The following is a 19,911-nucleotide window of genomic DNA, read 5'->3' as shown; positions in this document are numbered from 1 at the left end:
ATATAATGCCTATGGCAATCTCTATTTATTCTTTGCAAGCCCACACTTGCCATAACTTAAAACTGAGCTGAGCTTTAATTTAAATGTAACAAGGCAGAATACCAGTACAGTGCTTGCAACAAAATGGCTGAAACTGGCTTCAGCATGATTTGCCTGGAAGGGAAGATGGAAATGTATTTTAAAGGGGAAAAAATATCCTGACCAAAACCAGACATTCTAAACAACCACCACCAATGCCCACCACTCCCTTCTTCCCCCATCTCTATCAGCTGCTAGGCTTTCAGCACACTTTTTTTGCCAGATACTAACACAGTGTTTTCCTTCATAGTCAGCCATCAGCCAGAGCTGTCACTTGCAGATACTTCATTTTTGTTTCAGTCTAATTCATACTGCACCCCCTTAATCTCTGCAGTGAGTAGTGCCATGTCCCTGTATAGATATGCCAGATCCAGCACTAGAATCAGTGCTTTTAACAGTCAGACTATCATTGTTTGAAACAATATTTTATTCCCCCCTACGCCCCCACCCCCATTCTCTTTCTCCTAAGCATCTTTCCAGCTGCCCTCCAAAGGAGCAATCACTGCTCTGCAATCTGGCTTGTCTTCCATAAAGCTCAGCTTTCATATGCTGGGTGAAGATGAGCTGCAGCTCAGTATTACTAAATTCAGATAATCAATATGTTGATTGAGCTTTTGGCTACCAGAGATCTTTTGATGGGAACGACAGTGAGCATGACTTACCTCTTTCAATGACAAGCCTGTTTAGACTTTGCTACCTACCACTTTGTGAATCAGGCAACTGAAAATACCCACAGCAATTCCTCCAAACTGTCAGCTATTGCTGTGATTCTACCCAGCACCCCCTGCACAAGACAACAGATTAACCATTAGGCTAGATGTGTTGAAAATATACAGCTTCAACCTTTCCCCAGTTAGCTCAGAGCGATGTATAGATGATTATTTCAACCGTCAGCTGCCGCATAGACTTAAACCCCTGCACAATAACTCCTGGATTCATCTGCCCCTTGTCAAACTTGCACAGCTTTAGTTTGAGCATACATAGTGTGGCAGTTTCACTGCGGATCTAGAATAATCCAGACGGCTGCTGTCTCTTTGTTAACAGGAAGCTAAACTGATGAGTTTGTAATGCATTTCTTATCAAAGGTAGTTTCAAAAAAAAAAAAAAAAAAAAAAAAAGTGCCCAATCAGTTTGGGTTGGAACGCAGCAGAGTATCAAAATATGGTTTATTCAGAACATCAGTTATTTGTCCAGAAAAAAATATATATATATATATTCATTCTGTTTAAAAGTCACTTTATACCAATAAAATATTTTAAAACAAATTCATAATTATTACTTTATTATTATTATTATTATTATTATGGTAGTAATATGATGAAATAATTGACTAGAAACTACAGTGCAACGGTGCTTGATAAGATACAAAAAATTTAGAAACTGCAGAGCAGTACTTGGTTTTTGTCTGAAATGGTATTCAAATGAAAGAGGATGGCTGTTTTCATTTCTATGTGCATTGGAAACTCAGGAAAATGCATTTCATTGTTTGCTGTTTTTGTTGTTGTTGTTGTTGTCTTTTCATGCAAAGAGAAACAGGTGTGCTGTGTATCTATACATACTGGCACCATTAGAAGAGCAGGTGAGGCTCACTGACTCTTAGTTGCAGTTTGTGCCTTCTGAAGCAGATAAGAAAACATCCGGATCTGAGAATGTCAAGAATGCATCATTTCAGACTATTTTACAAATACTGAATGGTGCTTACATGATACATTTTTTCTGAAAGAGCTCAGCCCAAGAAACATTTATTATTTTTTTTTTTTTGGTCCCAGGCTTGTCCCTTTTGGCTAAAAGTTCCTGAAATTGATTGAATGTCAAATTGCTTTTTTTTTTTTTTTTTTTTTTTTTTTTTTTAATTAGTTGATTTAATAAAAAATTTTAAAATTTTTTTAATTTAAAATTTTTTTTTTTTTTTTTTTTTTTTTTTTTTTGGTTCAATTGGTTCAATTAATATAAAATTGAACCATTCAATGTCTCAATTTTATATTAATATAGTATCTTTCTGTCTTACTTAATTGTCATCACACAGAAGCAATTGAAACAAAGCTACAGGTTTCTTCCTTACCTCTGCTTTTCCCTGAATGCTATTAAAAGATAGTTAATACAAAATGTGGATTGCTGCTAGTCTGGATGTTGCTATGTGTTCCATATAGCTGCTCTGATCTTCTGTTAAACTATGATAAAGTTAAAGTTCATGAGCTTTTAGGGTTACACATATATATGTAGAATGAAGGACAAACTGCAGAGGTGTTTGGAAACCCAACAAATTTTTAGCTTGCATCATTTGATAAAAAAAGCTCAGGCTATTGTTTTATGGTACTTACAGCCTTTAATTTATTTCTAAGGGTAGAGCAACCCTCTGAGGTTACTGTATAACTTTGATTTTTCTTTCCTCCCTCCAGCTTAACTCAAGAGCATAGATAATCAAAATGCTTTCCAGAGATGCCAGTTGTTATCACTTTTCTATTACTATGACTTCAGACGTTGTTTAAGGCTATTCAAATTGTGGCCGATCTACAGTCTATTGAAGTCAGAGAAAACACTTATGTGGACATCAGTGGACTTTAGATCAGGAGTTGTTCATATATCATGCTTCAGGGTGCAAGCTTATAAAATATAGGACAGGAAGAAAGCATTTTTCATATATATAGAGAGAGTGTTTTACAATTGGCTTGGGCCTTTTAGGGAAGAAAGGCTTCCAATTACAAGGACCTAACTTCTTGTTCTTGTGTAGAAGTATATATGGGATGTGATACTGCTTGTATGCAACAACCATCTTCCCTTTCCCCTGAAGTGTGCACAGTAGAAAAAAAAGCTATTTAATTCCCAATTAAATCCTAATTTATACTTATTCATATAACTATGTCATAGTTCCACTAAACCTTGAACACATTTTCTGGTTCTAATTTTAGTATTTCCTCATACATTTTCCTTGATTTTGAGAATCTCCATTCTTCATTGTCTTCTTGTTTTGATTTTTTTGTTTTGTTTTCCCTGTCCTTCTAATTATCCAATTGACTTCTTCACATGTTGCACCCATACACAATAATATTCGAGTACTGTAAAATTTATTTTGGGAAAGGGTGAAGAAAGGAAGATATCTAAATTATAGGACTTACTTAAAACTTTGTCTGTGTTCACAGGGGTGTGTTTTTCAGGAAAATACCAAAGTTAGGGCACTTGACTCATCTTTTGAGAGTGCACTTTGTAGAATAAGGAAACTCAAAGTCTCTCATCAGGTATGGTGGGAATAAATATTCTCCCAGTTAAATTTTAAATTTTCTTATTCTATTTTGACACACTGTTCTTCTGTCTGAACACTGAGGAGGAGCAACAGCAAAACATTATCCCTGTGTCTCAAAAAAGAGCTGTTCAGAACCTGTGTGCCCTACCCTGTCACAATCAGTGAGGAGCTCCAACTTCAGAGCTCCAGCTGCTGCATTTGGCAAAGTACGAAAGGATTGCTCAAAGCCACATGTTAACTTTTTAGCAGAATATCTGATGATACCATGACTAAAAAGACAGGACTGGAAATCTCCTGACTTGGAATTTAGTTCTGCTACTGATCTTTAACACAGCTTTGGGTTGCTCATTTACAGTCAATGCTGTCTTAACTGAGTTCCTCACTCAGAGCTCTTGCTATGACTCAAGTGACCAAATTATCTGAAAACATTGCTGATAATGACTCATTATCACTGGTCTGCCAGGTATAACATGATGAGGTTCTATCGCTGTTTTGAAAGTACATTGAAAATATATTCCATAAAAACATATAACAGACATATGTGATAAGAGTAACTTGGTCCTAGAGTGTTTTGTTTAGTTAAAGTGGACATGAAGGTGTGTATCTCTTTCACATCAGAACATCTTTTTATACCATATTTTTTATTTTGATTAATCTATTTTTCTTTCCTTAAAAAAACAAACCAACAAAAACAACACACAAAAACCAAACAAACAAAGAAATAATACAGTGTCTATGAAAGGACACTGATTTATTTATGAATGGTCCTTTGGAAGTTCCCCATGGCATGGCATGTAAAGTCACAAGGAATGTTTTGGTGGGGATTATTTAAGAGTAGTAGCACACAGCAAATTGTAGCGTCAAAATTTTCCATACCCACAGTTGTAAATTCAGTGCATTGTCAAAGACTATTCTTGTTTCAATACATAGCAACCCACAGTGTTTTGCCCTCTGTCCTCCTGGCTTGGAGAAGATTTTTGACACCATTGGTAAAGAACATGGAGGCAGAAGTTGCAGTAGTAGGAGGAGTAGGATGTAGTTACTCAGTTCTGCGTAACTTTAGGAGGAATCTGACCTGTTGCTACAAAGTAGGGAAAGTTTCCCCTTTATGACCGAATACGCTCAGTCACTCATCAATCACTGCTAAAACCAGTGGCTTATGTGGACAAAAAATAAGCCCCCATAAAAGAAAAGATGGAATTCCAAAGTCCACTCACCACTGTGACTTGCTTGTACAGTTTCCCTCAACTCCATTAAATTCAGTGGGAAAATATACAATGCACTGAAATAACTTAGGGGAAAAAAAGGGAGCACAGGAGACCTTGGTGATTGCTCTGCTGCTTAGGATTAGAAATCTTGTATTTACAGCACAGGTTATGTTCCACGGGAAGAGAGAGTTACTCAGTGCATAGGAAAGGGATAGTTATATGCTTACTGATTTGGAGCAGGCCTCTACAAATCTCAGCTAGGTCTTGCTGCAACTGTTTCCTTCCTAAGAACATTGGGAAGTCTAGATTTCACCCTGCAGATATCTAATGAGAATTATTACTTTGTTTTCAAGTTCAAAGTGCCAATTTATCTCTACATCTTAAATATACACATTTCCACTGCAATTCCAACCTACATATCCTGAAATTTTAAACCAAAATAACCTTTTCCCTAGCCTGTTCATGACAAGTTTAAAAACAGATTTGTGATGAAGATGTTTTAATCAGCACATTTCCTGAAAAAGACATAGGAGGTCCCCTTACCCATTTCCTTACCAGTATTACATTGTTGAGTAAAGAAGAGATTTGCATAAACTTCTTATAAATTTATGGGACTGTATTCCTAACTTGCAAGATTTTTTTGAATTCTTCCTCTGCTTCGTGGTCAGTTTTCTTTATTTCTTATTACTTAGAAACACAAAATTTAGAGTACATTGCTGTTATGTTTTTTTTTTTTAATTATTATTATTATTATTTTAAATGTATCTTGTGTTTGTTTATATATACATATATATATATATATATATGAGGTTAATGTGTCACCAGAAAATTCATTTTTTCTTCTTTATAAATTTTGCTACCATTGAATTTCTTTTCCCTCCTGGCAGTTGTTTACCCTGTACGAAAGGGTGTAGTACTATCTGTGTCTCTAAACAAGAAGAATTGAAATCCTGATATTTAACTTTAGCTTTCTTATCATTGGCCTTATCTGGCTTTCATCCACATCAGTGGAAAAACTTCCATTTACTAAATGTTAATAGGATCAGGCTCAGTGATCCCCAAGACTCTTTCAGGTTCAGCTGCAGCTTTCCTTTGGGATGAAGGTCTTCACACTACTGTTACCTGTGAACTCATAATATAATTTTCATATGTTAACTAAGCATAAAATGCTGTGTATGTTTATGTACATGTTGGTCTTAGATACATACACTTACAGAGTATATACCTATTCAAGAACATCTGTATACAATTAAAATGAACCAAAATAGTAGAAGTACTTTTTTTTTTTTTTTTTTTTTTTTTAATAATATTATTTCTTCACAAAAGCAATACATTAAAAAGTTCTTGGGGGCTTCTCTGGGCTACTTATTTCTGAGCTCGCAGCACCATCTGCTGGTTATATTGAGTTTCAAGAACCAGTACTGTTTCTGTATATTCAAATCTATGTACAAGTGTAGAAAAGGATTTCTTACTGCTGTTATACATAGAAATGGTATTGTCAAAAGACAGATTTTTATCACACTGGTTGCAGTTAAACAATATTACTGGAAATACGGCTTTCATAAAAATGGGGAATGTTAATAGCTGACAAACCAGTTCTCATATGCAAAGTACTGTAAGTTGCAGGGTACACATCCAAATTAATCAAATATATTCAACCCCTTGTATTAAAAGCCTATGATGTTTTTATCACTTAGAGATACAAAGTTTAACACTGTTCATGACAGTTAGGAGTCAGTATTTATTTATTTTTCCCTAGGTGCTCCCTACTTCAGTGATTTCTATGATGTACTTCAATGTTGTAAAGCTCTATTTTTCTCTGATCAAGTGTATCTAAAATATATACATGTAATCTGGAGAATACATCAATAAACAAAAACCCAAGATAAAAATAACTAAGATTAAATCTGCATAATAATGGTAAAAATAGCAAGAGCTAAAATAGAGGTGGAATATAATTCATTGTTATTGAGATTTAGGGAAGTATAGCATGCCATTTTTAGGAAAGCAATGGCAAAACACAGGAGGTAAAATAACAATATTAAAAAAATGGATATGTGATGTCTACTTCTGACTGTATCTGTGAAAGAATTAATACTTATACCTCCGCCAAAGCTGAAATTGATTGTTATGGGTAAGCAAGGGCTGGCAATTTCATAAGGGTAGAAAACAAAACGTAAGCTAACAAATCCAATGGTGATAACTAATAACAATGTTACTTACAACAGCAGTTTGACCTCTAACAGAGTACTCAGAAGGATCAATGTACTTGGCAAGGATAATATTTTTCAGATAAAACCTAAGCAGGATCAAAATATGTCCATACAAAATAAATAAATAGGACGGTTATACATTCCCTCTGATTAAATCTCTAATACTTTAAAAATACTACACTGATAACTCTGAAATACATGTAGAAGTTAGGATTTAACTATTTAGAATTACTGTAAGAGGGAAATGCATGCTATCTCACATTTACTTCATGTAAGACTAGCTATAATGGCATAAAAGTATGCAGACTAACAACATATGAATGAATAAAATATTACTGACTTTATCAGCAAAGTAAATTGATAGTCTATTTAAAATAATAACAAATCTTTTTTTTTTGTTGTTTGTTTGTTTGTTTTTAAATAATACACAGATGTCAAGCTTGCTTATTTCACAAGGACCAGGAAGATTGCACAGAGATCATAATCCATGATGAGGAACAGTTTTAGAAAGGAAGCTTCATTACAGGTAAATGCATTGTACTACAAACCATGATGTGCAAAGCACACATGGACTTTATGAGAAGTGAAAGTAGCCTAACAGCAGCATCCTCACTATTATTACACAGTGCCAAGAGGAGACGAAAGAAGGTAATAAAGAATTTTGACAGAGGATTGTCACAGTGTTGAATTAGGAACACAGGTTGTTTAGCTTTGTTCCACAAAACACTTGGCATGTTCAGTGTTATACCAAGGAAATCATTTATACCCTGAGTGTAAAATAAAAGCAGAGGATGTTCATTTCAAAGGAGCTAGCATGATGAAGAGGAAAGAAGACTAACAAGAAACAAACAATCAAAACAAAACAACAACAACAACAACAAGCCAACACAAGAACAACTCTTTAAAGTAAATTCTGTAGAAAATAACCAAAATTAATGCTGTTTGATTATCACACCATTTTCACGATAAAGTCCACAATCACCTGGAGAAAGAGGAACTCTCTTCCACAAACAAAGAATTGATTGGCTATCTTAAGATTTATGGGTCAGTTACTACCCTGAAAGTAACTATATCAACCACAAATGCCACAGGATGTAAATATATTTGGAAATAGTGTTGCTGCCAGATGTTTTGAGAGTCAAATACTAAAAGCATCCAGAAATCCAGTGCTCAGGGGACAATGACAGCTGTCAAGAAAGCCATCTTCCAAAGGCAAATTGCTTACAGCTCTGCCTCTGAGGATTTTATTTTGTCCTGCTTGAGCAGAAAGAATAGTGCAGACAAAAGACTTGTATGCTAAAGGAAGATTAAAACCAAATGCATATTTTGACAGTTTTTTTGTTTGTTTGTTTTTTGTTTTTTCCTTATGGGCAAAACTCCAGGATACTGCTGAGGAAATCTGTGGCACCTGAGGGACAACTCCAGGATATTTCTTGAGGAGTATACAGAGTTTGAGTATTAAGGCTAAATACATCAGCCCAAAGATACAATTCTTGCATTCGCTCAAGCTACAATTTGAGATGCAAAACAGCAGCTTATCTACCTATTTAGCAGAAGTCCCAGTAAAACTGTGGATGAATAAGCTGAAGCATTCAAAGATTCAATCAGCCAATGCAAAGACCATTAAAGCTTGATCATATACTAGACATGATAACACCATAAACTTGATTCAAAAATAAGAGTATATATTTTCATTCAAGGAGAAGATAATATATTCAGGAATTATTCAGAACAAAAAAGTTATAATAAAACATGTGGTGGTCACAGAGGAAATCTAATACAAAAATTAAAATAATTGCATGCTCAAAAAGAGACAAATTTAAGCATAGGGTGTTGTAAGAATGGCAGAATTATACAACTGTGGTGTATTGTAGAGGAGGTACAGGATTCTTATGCTGTAAATCAACATGCAGAAGACTTTGGTGCCAATGGGTTAAAAGAATACCAGTTCCTGCTCTTGCAGGATTTCAGACTGATGTTACATCAAACAAAGCTAGACTATCTGGTCACAGAGCCTTGGTTTGAGTCTTCCCTGTCACTGCAAATTGTGGGTTCTTTCAAACATAACCAAAGACTTTTGCTGAGTCCTATAACTCTCCAAAGTAAAAGATATCTGTAAGTTGGACTCCTTTTATGGAAGATTCTTGTCAAATAGCTAGGATTACATTACTGATTCCATTCTCTGCAAATCCTTATGTTATGATTATCACCACAGAACCTGTGCCGAATCTGACATCTGTCCCAAGTCTACTGTTCTCTCATCTTTCCTCCAAAGGCATATATTATATGTCTGGATGAAGAAATCAATAAAGTACATCTTGTTACTCAGAACAGTGAAACTCTTGACTGGTAACAATCAAAATATATTCAATGAAATGTTTCTATACAAATATTCATCTTCCCTTAGACATTTTTTTGTGTGGAACACAAGCAAAAAATCCAGCTTTTAAGAAGTCTGGAAAAACTTATATCTTTACCAAATTAAAACCAATTTAGTTTTCTGCAGATTTTTCTGTGTGGAAAAAGCATCAAAAACAACATTTCCATGCCTACTTTAAGCAAAATACAATTTATCAACAATTAAAATTAAATTCAGATAATACTAAGAAACTGTGCAACCCCACACAATACACTAGACATTTTCTCTGGAATATCCAAAGTACTTTTTAGTATCCAAGAATTGTCAAAGTGTATTTTGGTATTTTGTTGCTTGCCCTGTCATTACAAAGCTTATTGGCCTATCTCACAACCAAGTAAAAAAGCAGTATTTCATGGCAAAAAAGAAAAAAGAAAAGAAAAGAAAAGAAAAGAAAAGAAAAGAAAAGAAAAGAAAAGGAGAAATAAAGAAAAGAAAGGACAAGGTGCAAGAATGGCTATGAGTCTAATTCCATTATTGGTTACAAATATTAGTATGATATCTGAAAATTTCAGGAATGTTTTGCATATGTTATAAAGGACATTACATTTTGGAAGACAAAAAAGTACATCCTGTTCTACTCAGCAGTGTACCTCACTTCTTTTCACCCTTCTGCTGCCTCATCATGTAAATTATATTCATTTTCACTCGTGATTCTAAATAAATATTGTATCACTTCTTCACTGCCACCCATCTTTTGAACAGCTGATCATTGAGTGCTGGACAGTCCTCTAGCATGTTTTGGTAAATCAGAAATAATTTATTAGAGATAAACAATGAATAAATAAATAAAAATACTTGGCAAATGGCATTGGTAATGGAATATATTATCAGTGTACAACTGTGGATTATTCCTCATGTTACTCATGGAACAGGAATAAGCACCATCTCTACATTAGCCTCAAAAGCAGTTGCTTTTATTCTTTGCTAAAAAGAATCTTGATTGTATTAGCTGATGGAATGTTATAAGCCAAATGTTTATCCTGACTTCTAAGTTGCTGCCCCTATGTCACAACTGCTATCGTTACTGCAAATCCATGCAATATGTCTTCTATAGGATCGATAACTACTATAGAAAAGAGGTGAGTTATAAAAATAAACCTTCTACAATGCTAGATGTCACACCTGCTAGTCCATTCAGGCAAAAGTTTGCTCAAGAACCACATCTCCATTTCTTGTTGCCACTCTTCCTCCATAGCAAAGCTATTGTGATGTACACTCTCTCTCCATAATGTAATGCTGTCAAACAACATGTACCATTAGAGTTGGAGAGTGAAGATAATATCAGGAAAATGAGAACAGAGATGTTCAGTGCAAATAAAACCTTTTATGCAAGAACAAATGAAGAAAATTGCATGACAAAGATCAGAGATTCTATGACGTGGGTGGGTTTGGTGTTTTTTTGGATTTCATTCAGCAGTTCCTCACAGTGAATAAGGTCTGCGTTCCAATTAAAGTTCAGAAGCTTCTAAACACTGTAGATTTTTTTTTTTCCAGAAATATAAAAAGAGATTCATCTTTATTGATGCAGATAAACCAAATTTATTCATGCCCTCTTAGTATCCCCTTTCACTTTCCTCTCCTCCTCACTTTGTATCTATGACATCAGCAAAGATCAGAATACATGAAAATTGGCCTGCGTAGGGAATCGCTATGTCAAAAGGATACCTATTCAGCTTATATTCAGTACTTCAAAACATAAGGATCTCAGAGCACTTCTCATCACAAAATATAATACAATGTATGGAAAAGCAACAAGTCACGTAATAAGTCAGTGGCTCAGTCAAGGCAAGTATCTCTGTCTTGTGCCATTTCTGTTTCACTTTTGCCTAGCTAAAATTTCTATTCAAACCAAAATATCTGCCGGAATTTTTAACTAGATGTCACTAGCCACATCTTACACTTTATTAATGGTTTTTCCATCCTTCCTTTTCAGAACTGTACTGTAGCAATAAGACCTGATTTGTATCAGTGAAGCATATATGTCTGAGGTAGCATACGTTTCCTGAAGTCACTGATAAAAAGTGAATCACAAAAATACAGTATTAAATAATATATAACATATCCCAATGAAAGCTATATCAGTGTGTTATAAAAAGGTCAGCTAACAGAGGCTGGTAAATAGTTTCACAAACAGTAAAAGTACAACTGAAATTTAACCTAAAGTACATTGTCAACATACTTAAGAAATTAAATACTAAACAAAATCTATGGTTTTTGTTGTTGTTAAATCAATTAAAACTTTTCCTTTTCTGTTCAACCCTCTACTACAACCTCTGACAAAATGACCATATAGTATGGGTACTGGTTTTGGGGCACTTCAAGAACCACACATGAAATTACAGGACAAAAATTTTCTCTTTTTAGGAGACACACAGACAAAAATTATGAGCTATGTGTATTGGCATACAGAAATACCTGCAAAGGTTCTAGGAGCTCAGTAGAAAGTAAGATGACCCAGAAAAAAACTGTCTTGCAAGTTGCCTCTGGCTCCCAGGGTGAGAGCTGGACAACTCTGCTGGACCTACACTGGACTTGATATAATTCCAAAGATCTTTTGTTTTAATTCAATGGACTCTCCTAGCTAAAGAAAGCATTGGGTTGGCTCCTTCTGGCTCCAATTCTAGAACTTACTGAATCACATAGTATGTGCATGAATGGACACACTACAGCTAATGTGACTACTAACCTCATTAAAAATATATTGAAAAAATATTTTGAATTATCAGATGATGTGCTTGATTGTGCTTTTTTCTTTCTTTCCTTTTAGCTTGTTTTTACGTCATCAGAAGCATTAACAATCTGATATATAATGCAAGTATGTTTTAACTGGGTTTGGAGGGGAGTTATTCTATTTTTTTTCCTAATTAGCTGTATTCCATTTTAGATGTCAATGTTATATCATACTCTGTTGTATATTTCAATAAGTACCTCCTTGTGTACATTACAATAACTTTAGATCAAATGAAATATAGAAGACCTAGGCCAGAGAGAACTTCTTTTTCTATGAACATGATGGACAATATTCCAGGCCAGGGACCATCTTTTTTCTCTGAATTACAAAAGGATCCAACCAATAAAGGCATCAAATGAAAATATATATGTGTAATAAATACAAGAATATGAGAAGTACAGGCTTTACAGATCAACTGTTCATATTAGTTTGGAAGCCATTTGGAAAGAACACAAATTATGCATTAAAGTATATCTATGATTAGCATGAGCTGATAGCTTTCTACTCTTATTGGTTCAATATTAATTTGAGACCTTGCCCAATAACATCAACATAAATTAGCTCAGACTCAAAATGGCAATCAGCTTGGGGGACCTATCCTGAAAAGTGGTACTAACATCTTCCCAGCATCAATGAGCTTCTCAATCCTGCAGCTGTTTCTAAAAGCTTCCTCCCAAAGGCACATTTAAAACTAAATTAAATGCAACTTTGACTTAATTAACGTTTTAAATGATAATGAATACAATGTAGATTCATAGAAGGCATTTACATTGCGTTATAAAACTGATAAAATTTTAATAACTCTTTGTTAATAACTTATGTCTCTCCAGACCCATAAAGCCTAAGGCAGTTGGTACGGTAGTCTAGGGTCTAATCTAGGTACCTAATGCAGGTGGAATAAGGAGGCAGGAGACTGACTTGACATTTGACATTTGCTCCAAGCTTGCTCCGGATCAAGCCACTGTTTGTTCATAAGTACTTTATTTCGTACAGTAAAGGTCAGAATTTGGGCTCAAGGCAGGGCTATGACAGAAATGCTCAAACTGAAACCGAGCCAGCTCTGGCATCTGTCGCTTGAAATAGCTCAGAAACAGTAGAGATGGAGAGTTAACCAGCTAGCATCTGTCCCACACCAAGGAGGTAACAGGAAGAATCTGCTGCCTGGTGGTAAGAAACTGTCGTGGTGAGTTTCATGACAACCAGCCACACTCAGGAGCTAAAAATGCAAACATAATTTCCATGTCACCTTGCATAAGACCCTCTGTTTAATTCACTCCACAGGATGCTGACAGCATTTTTTTTTCTAGTTTGTCCCCATCAAAGCGAGCCACTCAGTAGTCTCTTCCCTGTGACCCTAGTAAGAATCACTACTCAATATAAAGGCCTAAAGGAATTAAATCTAGACTTCTTGATCTCTACCTTCTCCACCTTCGCAATTCTTCAAAAGATTTGTTGCTAAACTTAGCAGGGCCTCCATGGTGATATGAGACTTCATCTCCTTGTTACAGACATAACAAACTGGGCAGAGCACCCTCCTATCAGCCTAGCAGTATATACCACATCAAAAAAAGTCATCCGAAAAGGCATGTGCTTCATTATCTATATTTTCTGGTCATGGGTAACAAGTCAGATTGTCTGATTTCTACCATTCTACTGCTTGACAAGGAACAGCTGGGTGGGTTATTTTTTTCCTACTCTTGCATTTCTACATCTCTATATTAATCTATATGCTTGTATTATATCCCAAAGAAAAATAAATAATTTAGCAGCACTCAGGTTCTATTAAAATATACAACAATAAAATGAATTAATTTTTTGACTTAGACCTACCTACATACTTGAAGTCACCTATCTTAAAATACATTATTTCATGCTACTTTTCCCCCTCTTATATTAAAATCTTCTATTCAGTGTCTGAAAAGATAATATAAAAGTTCCAGCACATTCATACACATAAAGCAATACACGAGACTTGTGATTTGCCAATACCACAGGCTACAGAGCTGGCTGCAAATATGGCCAAACTCTTGCATGTACAAGCACTGACTTCATATCAGTGTCTACACCATAAGAACCTCCATAGAACAGCACAGGAATCTCCCACTTTGGTATTTTATTTTCCAGTTGTTCCACTGCCTAGTTTTATACGATTCAGGACCCCATCACATTGTTTTGTTAACAGCAGCTTTCTTGACAGTAGTTCATTCTGAGAAGAAGGCTAATGAAGATTAGTTGGTTTTCTTTGTTATCCAATAGCAACATAGACTACATTAAGATGATATACTGATATGCCTGACTTTTCTTCTCCTGTAGTGGACTACTATCTAAACTGAGTTATCTAGAATACTTTGTCTCTGTAAAAATGAATGTTCTCTAAAGCATACACAGCTGTTCGTTTTTGCATTATATTTGGTACTTCTAAAAGACACACAGGCAGACTTGTAGAGGTATTTAGAGGAAATGTTATGGCCACGACAATTCTCAGGGACACAACCCTAGATCCAAGTAATTTTATTGACTTCTGCGGGAACTGATGTAACTGAAGTAGAAGTCCGTCACCCTGAAAGAATTTTTTTGCAACTACGTTTACATAAATCCATCTGTTCCCCACAGCACAGTTCACAGGCTTACTTCAAAATTATTAGATGGTTATAAATAGCACTGTATGATTTACTTCATATGTGGTTTTGAATTAATATGAATTTATTTGGCACTATATCTTTTTCTAATTGTCAATTTTCATTACTCTCATTTAAAAAAAAAATCACTACATCATTTGTGTAGAGTCTATACAAGACAATGCCATCGTTCTCCAGTATACAGAGGTACTTTTTGTTTGTTTATTTATTTTTCCAGAAAAGTAAGCTGTAAAAACATAATCGGTTTCTAATCACTTGTTTACCTTAGAATGCTGCTCTGATGGGCAACATCTCTGTCGTCTTTCCCAGCAGACCTGATCAGTTGTTTATTCCTTCCATTTCTTCATCCTCAAAATACTAAACATGTGCTATTGGCACACTTTTGGTCCTGTCTGTGCATGACAGAGTAGACAGTGTGACCCCAGAAAGCTCAGTAGGTTATATCTAAGAGAGTCTCCATCCCTTCTGTGGCCTTAAGACCTAGTTTCATCACAATATACCAACCTTGGCTTATGCTACCCAAAACACTGCTCCACACTTGTAGAAAATGATTTTAAGACCTTTGAGAAAGACAGCTAACTTGACTGTTCTGTATAAACCACATGATGGCACTAGAAGAGCAGGTGGAATAGATACTACTCAACCATGCTTGGCTCAAAGGTAGATACATATTTCGTCCACTTTCAAAAATTAAGCTTTCACTTTGGTATCTAGAACTTGTCTTAACACAATCTTTCTTTCTAAACAAGATGGATGGGAGTTTGGGCTGAACCATGAATTAAAAGTACAGTGAAAATCAGCCTTATATTTTGCTCTAGAGATCCCTGATATTCACCAAAGTCTTCAGAGTCTTCATTTAATGCTTCTCAGAGATACCAGGGCATGCCAAACCATGTTTTCTCACAAACTGAATAACATATTTCTAGGCCTAGTATCAAGAATGTCCTTCCTTCAGAGCAGAGGGAAGTTTAAATTCCCACTTCAGTAGGCACGGCATAAAATCTGACAAGTTTAGATAAGGTTTCCTTTTGGAACCTGAACTTCTGATCTTCTAGAGAAGCAGCAGCTATATGAAACACAGAAAACAGAAATTAAATGTTTCAGGTTAAGATTCTGTCTGCATCAATTAATCATTTGAATAGCGCTCCCCAGGATTTGACACATTCCTAAACATCACACTTAACTAGTAAAATAATTTCACTGTATAGGCCACCTCAATTTTTTCACTTTCTGAGTGCCTCTCTTCACTCTAATTTGCATGAATCATAGAATCATTAAGGCTGGAAAAGACCTCCAAGATCATGTGGTCCAACCACCACCCTACTACCAATGTCACCCATTAAACCATGTCCCTAAGCACCACGTCCAACCTTTGATTAAACACCCCCAGGGATGGTGACTACACCAGCTCCCTGGGCAACCTGTTCTGCTGCCTGACTGCTCTTTTTGAGAAGAATTGTCTCCTAATTTCCAATCTAAACTTCCCCTGGTGCAACTTGAGGCCTTTCCCTCTAGGCCTATCACTAGCTACCTGCGAGAAGAGGCCGACCCCCAGCTCCCTACAACTTCCTCTCAGGTAGTTGTAGAGAGCAGTGAGGCCTGACCTGGGCCTCCTCTTCTCCAGACTAAACAACCCCAGCAGTTCCCTTAGCCGTTCCTCACAGGACTTGTGTTCCAAACCCTTCACCAGCTTCATAACCCCTGTCTGGACACACTCCAGGGCCTTGGTGTCCTTCTTGTAGTGAAGGGCCCAAAACTGAACACAGTGCTCGAGGTATGGCCTCGCCAGAGCAGAGTAGAGGGGATGATCACCTCCCTGGCTGAATCTACATTACAAAAAATCTACCAAAAGCAGCTAAACCTGAAAATATCTGTAGACACACAAGACACACACAAATCTATTTCCTTATGTTTAGAAATATTATCTCTATTTGTGCTTTTTTTTTTTTCCCAATCAGCTGCCTATGAACTCAAAAGCTATTTTAATGTAATTATATTTAACCATAATAGGTTTTTCATTCACTGAAAGTACAGACAATATTATAGCAGAGAAAATCATTCACAGTGGAAAATATACTGCAAGTGTTACTTTCTCTACATATTATACAATTAGCACACTAAATCCTGCATACATCATTAAATACGTAAATTCATATCTTCTACTTGACATCAGATTCTTACAAACAGAATCACTTCTTGAAAAAAAATACTTATTTTTTCAAGAAGTTTGGTCTGTGATTTTATCTACCTTAAAAAAAAAAAAAAAAAAAAAATCCTGCTTTTTTAACCAAAAGGAAAAAAAAAAAAAAGAAAAAAAAAAAAAAGAGAGAGGGAAAGAAAGAAATGCATTAAGTGACTGTAGAAGCAAACCAACCCAACTGGGGCACCACGACCAAAGCAAGCCCCGTAATAGTATAATGACCTTTAATGAGTGTCTGGGGAAACAATACAGTCCTAGCATAAAAGACAAAGGGCAAAACCCATCATGGCTCCACTGACACTAATTTAAAATGATTTTCAGAACAACTAAAGAATGTAAGAGAGGTAATCTGATCCACCAATCTGACCTTACTTTGATTCTGGGGCCCTGCTGCTGCCATTTCTAATTGTCAAACACTCTACATTTCACATCTGCTCATATTTAATGAAAAGCTGACTCTCACCACCATTCTTTGAGTTAACAAGCTCTGTCAAGATGGGCATCATACAACCCCTGTGCACTGCAAAGAAAACACAGTGATTTCTATTGAAGCCATGCCAGTGAAATTTTGCATGTGTATATATACATATATATATTTAACTGGAAAAGAAAGGCTTCTGCTGGTTTGTAAAGAGCATGAATTGGTATTGATTTTTATAGTTATTATTAACAGTCAAGGGTGAATAGTCGCACAAGGAGAAGAGTGAGTTTTCTTTTGATGTGATGGAGTGATGAAGGGGGAAAAGCCCCTTGAAAGATAGGATGCTAAAAATCCTCAAAGCTGTCAATACCACTTATCCTTCAAAATATATTTAATGTGTTTCCCAACAATACTGATTCTGGTGGCAATAAAACCATGCAGTGGATAGCTTTGGCTCAGCAGGCAACACAATCAAAAATGTTTATTGTCTTCTGCCTCAGTATAGTCCTAAGTGAACTCAAAAGCTATGATAAACATGCAAATTATGTTTTTTATTTCCTTGCCAAACAAGTGCTAATGGCAGAAATCTCACGCATTTGTAAGGGCCATATTCATTTAGCTCTGTCTGCTTGCTGTTAGCACCTGTGCTGGGACCTAACAACTTAATCTCTCTACTAGTCCATATTAATGTAAACTATAGCAGACATTGTGTGAGGCTGTTAGGTCATAGAAGTAACACTGCCTGCAGTAACTCAATCCAGGAAGGTTTTGCAGTCACTGTTCTTAATAAACAAAAATATTTTGTTGCATTTTGCTCTAATAAAGGACTCTCTGAAGGATAAAAACTCTTAGAATAATAGCTTAGAATAATATCTAAAACTGTATTTCCCCTGAGGTGATGTACAAGTTACAACCAAGTAGATAAAGATGATATTCTGGGTGCTTATACACATAAACAAAGAGAAGATTTCTGGCAAAATCTCTAAGAAATACTATTAAATTCAACTTAACTGACACAGTCTTCAGATATAAAAATACTAACAAAAATCATAGTATTGGTATATACTCCACATTTGTATCAGAAAAAATACTTCAAATGTCAGAAGAGCTAGAGAAAAATCATTCACCACATGGACTACGTACTGCAATACACATATGGCATCAAAAGGCAACCAGATGCATAATCTACCAACTACATTATATTCTTAGTAGTGGAAGGCATTTTTATTCATGATGACTTGTAATGTATAGTGGACATGTTTCCTGATCAAAACTCCTAATATTCCCTCTAGATGTATCTGAATAATTTGTCAGTTTTTCTTTGCTGTTTGGATATGGAAAGGAAAATAATCCCTGTCCCAAGATACAGTTTTGCCTATTATGGATGTCTGTAGAGGATATGTAAAAAAAATAAAAATCACTATTTAACAGTCTTCCTCAATAGTTCACACTGATAAAGAAAGCTTTAGAAAGCATTAGAATCCCTACCACCCAAAGAATTAATAGATACTTAGAGCTGTTCTAATTTCTCTCTCTTCTCCTTCTCAAACTCTGATCTTTCAAAGAGATTTGGGGACAAATTCCAGAATGGTACTGTCCTGCAAGGCATATACCACAGCTAATTTCAAACAGTTTGCATCACAAGGTTTCCATCAGGCTAGCCCTTCTACAAAAGCACTACAAAAGGTACATCCATTTTATTAAGGTTTCTGCAGTTTCAGTATTAGATGGAAGGCCCTGCCATATTAATCATAAAAGACTACAAACAAAACTAAAGACAATGGTAGCAGTCTAAAATAGAATGCCAGCTTCAGAATGGCAGTCTAAGACAAAATGCTAGAAGCAGTTCAGCAACTAAGTTGTATCCTTTATATTTACTCACTGCGTATTATTTACTGCTCTATTGCTAACCCTATTAGACCTGCAGACTTAGCACCAGTGACAGAATTAGACACAGATCTGTTCCTCCAGTAAAGCATATACTGGTTAATTAATGACAGTTTATATTGTATGAATTAAATAAAACTATGTCACCAAACTGCAGTACTAAGGTCCTGCATGCTATTGCAAGAGCATGCTTCATAAAGAGCACACAAAGCAAAATAATGAATTCCATTTTTTTGTATTAAAAATAAATAGTAACAGAAATATAAATACAGAGCTGTATTAAAATTTGGTTTTGAATTTTTAAAAAGCATCAGCCCAGTAAAACTCACAGAACTACAATGTACGACACAAGACGGGGATGATACCACAGACACCACAGACATGGAACAGCATGTGTTGGTGTTAAAACTTACAGGCACGTAAACTGGTGGAGCAATCATTAACAGAGACAGAAGAAAGTGGGAAGGCTCTCTCAAGGGTGTCCATGTTACTATGTACACTGCCTGACATGCAAGAGCAGTCACGCTCAGAGCGTCCGCAATCAAAACAACATGCCAGTTTCATTCTCTTGTAGATGGACATCTTGGCTATAACCATGTGTTGGATGGGAGGAGAGGAAGAGCAGCAGGTTAATGGCAAGGTTATATATATAACAAGGCAGCTGGAAGGTAATTTAAGGGATTTAATACAGGCCTTAGATTATGTTAACAGTCTTGACCCAGGAAAAAAAAAATGCATGAGATTATTGATAACACTTTGGCTGTACATTAAAAGTAGGGCAAAAGATAAATTGTTCTTTATTTCTCTTCAGTCTTAAAGGGTGACCACAGATATGGGAAGAATTACTGATTACAGTCAAGTGTTTGGATTAAAA

At 35.7% G+C, this 19,911-nt stretch overlaps 1 protein-coding gene across 42 annotated transcripts in view; it reads right to left on the bottom strand.

Moving 5' to 3' along the window:
- Positions 1-19,911, bottom strand: part of KCNMA1 (potassium calcium-activated channel subfamily M alpha 1) — a 464,377-nt gene that overhangs the window by 76,595 nt on the left and 367,871 nt on the right. For 12 of the 42 annotated variants that reach the window (XM_035330303.1, XM_035330304.1, XM_035330307.1 and 9 more), the window contains one exon: positions 19,451-19,624. The exons of the other annotated variants lie outside the window; for them this stretch is intronic. In XM_035330303.1, the coding sequence (XP_035186194.1) occupies positions 19,451-19,624 (174 nt within the window). The remainder of the gene's footprint in view (positions 1-19,450; positions 19,625-19,911) is intronic. 42 annotated transcript variants of the gene reach the window in all.

The sequence above is a fragment of the Oxyura jamaicensis genome, chromosome 6, assembly GCF_011077185.1.
Source record: "Oxyura jamaicensis isolate SHBP4307 breed ruddy duck chromosome 6, BPBGC_Ojam_1.0, whole genome shotgun sequence".
NCBI classification, from domain to species: domain Eukaryota; kingdom Metazoa; phylum Chordata; class Aves; order Anseriformes; family Anatidae; genus Oxyura; species Oxyura jamaicensis.
The sequence above is the reverse complement of the archived record's forward strand: the minus strand, read 5'-3'. Positions and strand labels throughout refer to the sequence as shown.